Source organism: Miscanthus floridulus, chromosome 18, assembly GCF_019320115.1.
Source record: "Miscanthus floridulus cultivar M001 chromosome 18, ASM1932011v1, whole genome shotgun sequence".
In the NCBI taxonomy this organism is placed as follows: Eukaryota; Viridiplantae; Streptophyta; class Magnoliopsida; order Poales; family Poaceae; genus Miscanthus; species Miscanthus floridulus.
Genome location: NC_089597.1, coordinates 67,689,529 through 67,700,683, shown reverse-complemented (window position 1 = coordinate 67,700,683; position 11,155 = coordinate 67,689,529). Strand labels below are relative to the sequence as shown.

Genomic DNA, 11,155 nt, shown 5'->3' with positions numbered 1-11,155 from the left:
CACAGAAGCAACTACACGAGATGGAGAAGATGAGACGAGGGCTAGGAATGGAGGAGCGGTGCGGTGGTGCGCTGGCCACGGTGAGCGCCAACTCCGGCGAAGCTCAGCCATGGCGGGCGGTGGTGGAAACGGTTGGAGGCCCTCACCTAAGGATGATTGGCTTAGCTGGAAGGTGGAGAAGGTCCAAAAGAACACTGCAGAGCTACGGTGAAGGCATAGTGCGTGTTTTTGCAGCGGTGCGTGAGCTCGGCGACGGCGAAGCTCCGCGGTAGCAATGGCGGAGTGGCTGCTTGCTGGCTGCGCTGCTGTGGCGAGTGGAGGAATGCAGAAAGAGGCAGAGCATGTGCGGAGGGTAGCCAGGCATTCTCCACTTCAAGATGGCCAGTGCGCGGCGTGGTCAGGACGAGTCGGGCGCGTGGTGGCCATGCGGCGGCCATCATCTGACCTCGGTCAGCCATGATCGGTCTGAAGCTTGCATTTCAGATTTCAACGGCACTGACTGACAGGCTGATAGAAGGGGAGTGCCCGATCTTTCGGTGAGTGGAGATAATTTCGATCTGGTGGAAGTAGACCCTCACGATCCGACTACGACGAGCGAACCCGAAGCGCCAATGCAATCGCTGAACCAACTCCCGATGGTTACCAACCTCGCCGGTGCGAGATCAGCCTGATCACGAAGATCGTTTCCTGCACGCAATCGAAAAACGAACAAGAAAAAGACGCAAGCAATCACAATTATCGCTCGAAGGTGGAGTTCTGAATCACACAAAGACGGCGTGGAATTGCCGTGTTCGAGAGTAGCTAAAGCTAGATGTAAAACAAAACTCCAGTTGTAAACAAAAGGGACTCCGACTAAATAAAGGGGGCGCAGCCCCTGGAGTCCAGATCGACGGTAGGAGGAGGGGGCGCCACCAGGGAAAAGGCGGCGGCTGCCAGCCCTAGGCGCCCCACCTGGGCTGCCCTGTTGGGCCATCTTCTTATTCCGCTGGCCCTTTGTTCCTTAACAGCATGATGAAGTTTAATTCTCTCGCACGGGCCCGAGTGATTGGCCCTAGATGATCAACTGGAGGCGCCTGAGGTGCTGCTGGTGTAGATGTACTCGTGGTGTCCTCATCATCCTCCCCTTCTTGAATTGAAGTCGTCCTCGACGGCAACTCCTCATCTTCGCCCGCATAAGGTTTCAAATCTGCAACATTAAAACTCGTGGAAACACCAAACTCCGCAGGCAGGTCAAGGATGTAAGCATTATCATTAATCTTGGTTAGTACTTTAAAAGGACCAGCAGCACGTGGCATCAATTTAGAACGACGTAAAGTAGGAAAACGATCCTTTCTTAAATGCAACCAAACCAGATCACCCGGTTCAAAAGTAACATGTTTTCTCCCTTTACTACCCGCAACCTGATATTTAGCATTAGCAGTAGCAATGTTTTGTTTAGTTTGTTCATGCAAGCTAATCATTTGATCAATATGTGCAGCGGCATCTATGTGTGGAGCGTCCTCAGCATCAAGAACAAACAAATCAATGGGCGCTCGAGGAATATAACCATAAACAATCTGAAAGGGACACATTTTTGTAGAAGAATGCGTTGCATGATTATAAGCAAACTCAACATGAGGCAAGCAATCCTCCCAACGTTTCAAGTTTTTATCTAAAACAGCCCTAAGCATGGTTGACAAAGTTCGATTAACCACCTCAGTTTGCCCATCAGTCTGAGGGTGACAAGTAGTGCTAAACAGCAATTTAGTTCCCATTTTATTCCACAGTGATCTCCAAAAATGACTGAGAAACTTAGCATCACGATCAGAGACTATTGTATTTGGAATACCATGCAAACGAATAATCTCTTTAAAGAACAATTCAGCAATATTGCTAGCATCATCAGTCTTATGACAAGGTATAAAATGAGCCATTTTGGAGAAACGATCAACAACCACAAAAATACTGTCCCTCCCCTTCTTAGTTCGAGGCAATCCCAAAACAAAGTCCATAGAAATATCAAGCCAAGGGGAAGTAGGAACAGGCAAAGGCATGTACAAACCATGGTTGTTCAATCGTGACTTAGCTTTCTGGCAAGTATTGCAACGTGCAACAAGGCGCTCAACATCAGCGCGCATCCGGGGCCAAAAGAAATGAGCAGCCAGCACCTCATGCGTCTTGTAGACGCCAAAGTGCCCCATGAGACCGCCTCCATGCGCTTCCTATAACAACAAACGACGAACCGAGCTAGCTGGAACACACAGCTTGTTAGCGCGAAACAGGAACCCGTCCTGTATGTGAAATTTGCCCCATGGTTTGCCATGAATACAATGGGCAAAAGCATCTTTAAAATCAGCATCATCCACATATTGATCCTTCACAGTTTGCAGGCCAAAAATTTTAAAATCTAACTGTGATAGCATGGTATAGCGATGAGACAAAGCATCAGCAATAACATTTTCTTTCCCGCTCTTGTGTTTAATAATGTAAGGAAAAGACTCAATGAATTCTACCCATTTAGCATGACGACGGTTCAGGTTTGTTTGGGTACGAATATGTTTTAAAGCCTCATGATCAGAATGAATTATAAACTCGCGATGCCAAAGGTAGTGCTGCCAAGTATGCAAAGTGCGCACTAAAGCATAAAGCTCCTTATCATAAGTAGAATAATTCAAGCTAGCACCACTTAATTTCTCGCTAAAATAGGCAACAGGTTTTCCTTCTTGTAACAAAACAGCACCTAGCCCAATACCGCTAGCATCACATTCAAGCTCAAACACTTTAGTAAAATCAGGCAACTGCAAGAGAGGAGAATTGGTTAACTTATCTTTCAAGGTGCTGAACGCAACCTCTTGCGAATCACTCCAAGCAAAGGGGACATCCTTCTTTGTAAGCTCATGTAGAGGCGCTGCAATGGAGCTAAAATCACGAACAAACCTGCGGTAGAAACCTGCAAGGCCAAGAAAGCTTCGAATTTGTGTGACCGTCGTCGGTGTAGGCCACGCCCGAATGGCATCGATCTTGCTGCTATCCACCTCAATGCCCTGTGGAGTAACAACATAGCCAAGAAACGAGACACGTTGTGTGCAAAACATGCATTTTTCGATGTTAGCAAATAAATTGGCCGCACGCAACGCATCAAAAACAGCACGCAAATGGTCTAAATGCTCTTCCATAGACTTGCTGTAAATAAGGATATCATCAAAATAGACAACTACAAACAATCCTATGAAGGGCCTCAGAACTTCATTCATCAAACGCATAAAAGTGCTGGGAGCATTCGTCAAACCAAACGGCATAACCAACCATTCATATAACCCAAATTTCGTTTTAAAAGCCGTTTTCCATTCATCACCTAATTTCATGCGAATCTGATGGTAGCCACTACGCAAATCAATCTTAGTAAAAATAATGGCACCACTAAGCTCATCTAGCATATCATCAAGGCGTGGTATAGGATATCGGTAGCGAATGGTAATGTTATTAATAGCACGACAGTCTACACACATACGCCAAGAGCCATCTTTCTTTGGAACAAGTAACACAGGAACAGAGCAAGGGCTAAGAGACTCACGAATATAACCCTTGTCGAGCAACGCCTGTACCTGTCGCTGGATCTCCTTTGTCTCATCCGGATTTGTACGGTACGGGGCGCGGTTCGGGAGCTGTGCGCCGGGAATGAGGTCGATCTGGGTGCTCAATGCCACGAAGTGGTGGAAGGCCTGGTGGCAAATCTTTTGGAAAGACATCAGCGTACTCCTGCAAAATGTTAGCAACAGCAGGGGGAATATCCAAAGACGGTGTATCATCAAGGGAAACGAGCACACGAGAGCATATAAGGGCATAGCATGGCAAAGTAGCATCGTGTAACTTATCAAAATCAGCACGTGTAGCAAGCAAAACAGGAGCATTTAACTTGATTTCAGAATTAACAGAGGTCGATGGTGCAAGTTGTTTAGCAGTTTTAGCAGCTCGAGCAAGATCATCTTTAAGAATTTGTTCAGGTGTCATTGGATGTATAATTATTTTTTGACCCTTAAACATGAGAGAATAGTGATTGGAACGACCATGATGCAAGCTATCAGTATCATATTGCCAAGGTCGCCCAAGTAACAGAGAGCATACTTCCATGGGAATAACATCACAATCGACAAAATCAGAATAAGCACCCATGGAGAAAGGAACACGGACCGAACGAGTAATTCTAATTTTCCCACCATCATTAAGCCATTGAATGTGATATGGATGTGGATGCTTACGAGTGGGTAAAGACAACTTCTCAACCAGCGCGGTACTCGCCAAATTGTTGCAGCTGCCGCTGTCGATGATGATGCGAATGGATCGCTCTTGCACAACGCCCTTGGTATGGAAAAGAGTGTGTCGCTGATTCGTCTCAGGCGTAGCGACCTGTGTACTAAGAACACGCTGCACAACAAGACTTTCATATCTATCGGCGTCGTCCGGGTTGACATGTACGTCCGTCTTTGCTGCATGGTCAGTGGCAAGCATAGCGGGTTGAATATCGTCAGAATCACTAGCGGAAGAATACTCACCATCGTCACGAATGAGCAAGGCACGCTTGTTCGGACATTCCCGAGACACATGGCCAAATCCTTGGCAACGAAAGCACTGAATATCCCGTGTGCGGCGTGTGGAAGGAACTGCACCTGTGGACGGAGGAGTACCTGCAGAAGTGGCTGCCCGCTCACGTGGTGTAGTGGTGGGTGTGGACGGTGCAGGGGGCGCGGGTGCTGAACCGGATGTCGAGCTTCGTCCTGCAAAAGAGTTAGAATATGGCTTCGAGCGGCGTCCCTGTATTTGACGTTCAGCTTTGCAAGCAAATTCAAATAATGTGGTCATATCATAATACTCTTTGTAATCAAGTATATCCTGAATTTCACGGTTTAAACCACCACGAAAACGTGCCATAGCAGCATCGTTTTCCTCAACTAACCCACACCGAATCATGCCTTTTTGCAATTCCTGGTAATAGTCCTCTACAGATTGTGAACCTTGCTGAAAACATTGCATTTTATTAAGCAAATCGCGAGCATAATAAGAAGGTACAAATCTGTATCGCATAGCAGCTTTTAATTGATCCCATGTGGTTGGAACTGTAGCGGGATGTTTTTGTTTATATTCACGCCACCAAATTAAAGCAAAATCAGTAAATTCACTAATAGCAGCTTTAACTTGAGAATTAGCAGGAATATCATGGCATGAAAATTTCTGGTCGACTTCTAATTCCCAATCAAGATATGCAGCAGGATCATATTTGCCATTAAAAGATGGAATTTTAAATTTTATCTTAGCAAAAGAATCATTACCGGGACGGCGTGGCACACGGCGAGCGCGGCCTTGACGGTCTCCACCGTCCTGCTCCGTGTCACCAACATAATCGTTCTGGAGATCTGCGACCAGCGTGCTCAATGAGTCGAGGCGTGACATGATGGTGTCGAGCGTGGTCTTGGTGGCTGTCTGCGAGAGGTCTAGCTGATCGAACCGCTCGTTCGACGTAGTGACCGTGGAATCCATCCGTTCATGCATCGTCTTGATGTCGGTGGCAAGTCCATCAATCTGTGTCCGCATGTCCTGCAGCTCATCCTTCACGTCATCGCCGTCGCCTGCCATGGTTAGCGCAAACACAAAACCGATGCCAAAATAGGGTGTAACGGTTCACAAGGCGCTCACACTAGTGCTGTTATCAATGTCTTATCCGTTCTTACCTAGCACACAGGGGCGACCCACAACCGACCGGAGGAACTCGCGAAAGATTGGAGCAGCGATTGCCTGGGAACAAAGTCAGCTCGTCGTAGAACTATGTGGAGTTCTGGGTAGGCCGCACTCAAGTCAAGGATTAGCAATTAACGAATGCAGATTAGCGAATGTTCAATAAGTATCCAAAGTACAAGTCACAAGTGCTGGCTAAGACGTGTCCTAGACGTAGCGCAACAAGGTGAAACAAAGGACGATGGAAAGAACTCACAGAACAAGCAAATAGCCCGGATTTTTTTTTTTTTTGCACTATTTTTTTTTATATTTTTCTCTGAACAAGGATCACAAAAGATGCAACCACAAAAATTGGCACCTACAACTGAGGTGTTATGTGGCCTACAGAAAAAACAACACGTTCTCTGAAAAACGTGCAAAACCCTTGACAATTTTTTTTCTATATTTTCCCGAATTTTTTTGGGGATTTTGACGAAACCAAACAGACCGAAGGTGAGTTTGGGTCGGCTCCAAATGGTGTCGAGATGCTCCACAAAAAATTTCAGATTTTTCTGACAAACGAGCGAAAAGTTATGCCTGTTTTACCGAAGGTATCTCAAGTTATGTTTTTTGGAAGGCACAACACGGCGGCGGCAGTTAGGGCAAAGCGTCCCTAAACTCCAACACCGATCACAGGATCAATCGTCCCTGTGACTAACAGCAGTAGGTAGGCGCCAGATCATGTAAGGAGGGCTGCGATGCAGGAGAAATAACAGCGGCTGGCAACCTATCTAGGGTTAGCGCGGCGGCGAGAGATCACACAAGGCGGCTAGCGGGGGCAAGTCGAGTAATATGGTGGCTTCGACTTGTTGTTTGGGAACGGTGGTTGGGATAGCGGCGGAAACAAAGAATAGCAACGGTGCGGTTGAACTACGACCACGAACACAATCCTAAACCAGCAACAAGACTCGACCACGGAAACAAACTCAACAATGCGAAACTGGAACGAAATTGCAAAGGCACAAAGGTTGATAGGATAGCGGAAAGTAAAATATTTTTTTGGCTTTTGTGGACTCTAGGTAATGAACAAATATGAATCGGGAAAACACTCGATAAAGCTCACCGATCAACCTGGAAATCTGATACCACTTGATAGAAAGGGGAGTGCCCGATTTTTCGGTGAGTGGAGATAATTTCGATCTGGTGGAAGTAGACCCTCACGATCCGACTACGACGAGCGAACCCGAAGCGCCAATGCAATCGCTGAACCAACTCCCGATGGTTACCAACCTCGCCGGTGCGAGATCAGCCTGATCACGAAGATCGTTTCCTGCACGCAATCGAAAAACGAACAAGAAAAAGACGCGAGCAATCACAATTATCGCTCGAAGGTGGAGTTCTGAATCACACAAAGACGGCGTGGAATTGCCGTGTTCGAGAGTAGCTAAAGCTAGATGTAAAACAAAACTCCAGTTGTAAACAAAAGGGACTCCGACTAAATAAAGGGGGCGCAGCCCCTGGAGTCCAGATCGACGGCAGGAGGAGGGGGCGCCACCAGGGAAAAGGCGGCGGCTGCCAGCCCTAGGCGCCCCACCTGGGCTACCCTGTTGGGCCATCTTCTTATTCCGCTGGCCCTTCGTTCCTTAACAGCATGATGAAGTTTAATTCTCTCGCACGGGCCCGAGTGATTGGCCCTAGATGATCAACTGGAGGCGCCTGAGGTGCTGCTGGTGTAGATGTACTCGTGGTGTCCTCATCACAGGCGATGTTTGACGGTGATTTACTCCTAAATGAAGACGAGTTAGTGGAAGAAATGTTCATGAAAGTTGTAGCCCTACCTTCCATCTCCAACTTCTATTCAAGGATCAAAGTCTAATTCCCCACGAATCAGGAGTTACATCAAGCCAAAGTTGGCTCGATAAAACTGGAAATGTACTTAGGACTTAGAAAAATTTTCAAGTGTTGAATACACCTTCAATGCTGACTTGTGGGTCCTTTTCGAACATGTTGTGCACATTTTCATGACTTGGCTTCTAAACAAAGTTTGTTCCTTATAAAATTTTCTACAACTTTGTTTTAGGTTGCTCAGACATGCAAACATCCTAAGCTACTCTTTTTAAATAGTCAAACAAAAGGGTTTAGGGGTCCAAATTGGTCAAACCATGACTTGGGAACCTAATTAGTCAAAGTGATCAACATGAACAATGTCCCAAATAACATTCTAGGTGTAACTAAGTTACTTAAAAGAATTTTTTAGCCACACCATACATTGGTCACACAAGAATCAAGCAAGGTATGTACTGAAACAATGCAAAACACATGAATTGTTACAATTGTTTCATAGTCATGTTTCACATGTTTCATGATCTTGTTGCATAGTATTAACTAACTTTGTTTCACTAAAGTGAGTGGCACATGTTGCACTTAAGTGTTGCACACTTTTCATTTCATAAAGGAAACAACACACATGAAACATAACAATACGTTGCAATGTTTCAAAGACATGTTTCATGTGATATAAGCTTGTGAATGAATGAATGATGCTCATGTCCATGAAATGCAAGTGCAAATGTGGAAGGCAAACACCTAGGTGTTACAGCCCTCCCCCCTTATAAAAATCTCATCCTGAGATTTGAAAAGCGTACCATTGTTGATAGAATTCCTTATAACCATCCCTCAAATAATCTTCCCTTTCCTACGTTGCATCGCATTCACTACCCTGATTACTCCACATGACTTTGTAGAACTTGACCACCCGACTTCGAGTCACTCGCTCACGAGTGTCAATCACTCGAACCGGCTTTTCTTCAAAGGTCAAATCAGATTTTAACTCGATATCCCCCAATGGAACTCTCTCTTCAGGGACGCGAAGACATTTCTTCAAAGGAGGTAATTGAATCTTGTACACCACTTTACCACTTTGTCCAATGATTTCAAACGGACCAACATATCTCAGCGCAAGCTTTCGCTTCACACCAAAGCGTTGGACACTCTTCATAGGTGAGACTTTTAGATAAACGAAGTCTCCAACTTCGAACTCAATAGGTTTTCTACATCGATCAGCATAACTTTTCTGCCTAGCTTGAGCTACGGCCATGTGGGTTTGGATAGTACGGACTTGTTCTTCAGCTTCTTGAACAAAATCAATTCCATAATATCGCCTTTCACCAGCTTCTACCCAGTTCAATGGGGTTCTACACTTCCGGCCATACAAAGCTTCAAACGGTGCCATCTTTATACTCTCTTGATAACTGTTATTGTATGAGAATTCAGCTAGGGGTAACCATTTTTCCCATGAGCCCTTAGCCGAGATGACACATGCTCTCAACATATCTTCTAAGATTTGATTCACTCGTTCAGTTTGCCCATTGGTTTGCGGATGATAGGCAGAACTTCTTACTAGCTTAGTTCCTAATAATCCATGTAAGTGCTCCCAAAAGCGAGCAGTGAACTATGGTCCTCTATCCGAGACAATAGTATGAGGGATCCCATGAAGTCAGACTATCTGATTGAAGTACAACTCTGCATAGTCGGTTGGATGAAAGTCTATGCGGACAGGAATGAAGTGTGCCGACTTGGTCAGTCGGTCAACAATCACCCAAATGGAGTTAAAATTCCTCTGAGTAGTAGGGAGTCCAACAATAAAATCCATACTTATCTCTTCCCATTTCCAACCTAGAATAGAGAGTGGCTGAAGTAATCCAGCTTTCATATGTACAGCCTTGACCTGATAACAAGTGTCACACCTAGCCACATAAGCGGCTATCTCTTTCTTCATTTTGGTCCACCAAAATCGAGGCTTCAAATCATGATCCATTTTACTACTACCAGGATGAATAGATAATTTAGAGGAATGAGCTTCGGATATGATTTGATTTCTAAACTCTCTATCCTTCGGAACTACCAACCTATCCTTGAACCATAACACGCCTTCCTCATCTACTTGAAAATGTTTGGTTTCTTGGTCTTTCATCGTGCGCTTGATGTGAAACACACCGGCATCTATCTTCTGTAGCTTGATAATTCGACTTTGTAGAGTACAACTGACAGTGATGTTGTGAAGGACTGCGGGATGAAGGAGCTTTGACAAATGTACATCACTCTCAATCAATGAGTGGCAATGAGACTTCCTGCTTAAGGCATCTGCTACAACATTTGCCTTGCCAGGGTGATAGTGCACTTGGAGGTTATAATCCTTGATCAACTTGAGCCATCTTCTCTGACGCATATTCAACTCTGGTTGAGTGAAGATGTACTTGAGACTTTTATGATTAGTGTAGATGTTGCACACATTGCCAAGTAAATAATGTCTCTAGGCTTTCAAAGCATGAACAACAGCAGCGAGTTCCAAGTCATACATTGGATAATTCACTTCATGCTTTCGAAGTTGGCGAGAGGTATAAGCAATGACTCTACCCTCTTGCATAAGAACACCTCCTAACCTAATACCTAATGCATCACAGAATACATCAAAAGGTTTCTCAATATCCGGTTGTGCAAAACCAGAGCCGACGTTAGAAGAGTTTGTAGGGTGTGGAAAGCCGCATCACACTCAGGAGTCTAGACAAACTTCATGTCTTTTTGTAGCAACCGAGTCATAGGCTTGGCTATTTTAGAGAAATCTGGGATGAAGCGATGATAATAGCCAGCCAACCCTAGAAAACTCCAAACCTCATGCATCAAGATGGGAGCCTTCCAATTCAATACTTCTTGCACCTTGGTGGGATCAACCATAATTCCACCATCGGACAACACATGTCCAAGAAAAGGTACCTCCCAAAGCCAAAATTCATATTTGCTGAACTTTGCATACAGTTGGTGTTCCCGCAATCTAGTGAGAACCACCTGTAAATGTTCAACATGATCTTCTTCATTCTCAGAATAGACCAGGATATCATCTATAAATACCACCACAAATTTGTCCAACTTGGGCATAAACACCAAATTCATCAGATACATAAAATGTGCGGGGGCATTGGTCAATCCAAAAGACATAACAAGGTACTCATACAGACCATATCTTGTAGAGAATGCAGTTTTTGGGACATCCTTAGGCCAAATTTTGATTTGATGATACCCAGATCTCAAATCAATCTTGGAAAAGACTTTTGCTTTAGACAACTGATCAAATAAGATATCTATGCATGGCAGAGGGTACTTATTCTTGATTGTAACTGCATTCAAGGGTCTATAATCTACACACATGTGTAGAGATGGATCCTTCTTCTTCACAAAGATAGCTGGGCACCCCCACAGAGATGAACTAGGGCAGATAAGGCCTTTCTTTAGAAGTTTATTCAACTGGGTCTTAAGTTCGGCTAGTTCATTGGGAGGCATTCTATATGGCCTTCTAGAGATGGGAGTTATGCCAGGAAGCAACTCTATCTTGAACTCCACTTCTCGATCCGGGGGCAATCCAGGCAAATCATCAGGAAAAACATCCAGAAAGTCACACAAGACAGGGATA

General features: G+C 45.0%; 1 protein-coding gene across 1 annotated transcript; it reads right to left on the bottom strand.

Annotated features, from left to right (window-relative positions):
• Nucleotides 1-639: 639 nt before the first annotated feature.
• LOC136523992 (uncharacterized) lies at nucleotides 640-5,610 on the bottom strand. The gene is made up of 4 exons (XM_066517487.1): nucleotides 3,851-5,610; nucleotides 2,223-3,738; nucleotides 1,401-1,556; nucleotides 640-687 (listed from the first exon to the last, which is right to left on the bottom strand). Exons 1-4 carry the CDS (start codon nucleotides 5,608-5,610, stop codon nucleotides 640-642), a joined length of 3,480 nt encoding a protein of 1,159 aa, XP_066373584.1.
• Between the last annotated feature and the right edge of the window lie 5,545 nt (nucleotides 5,611-11,155).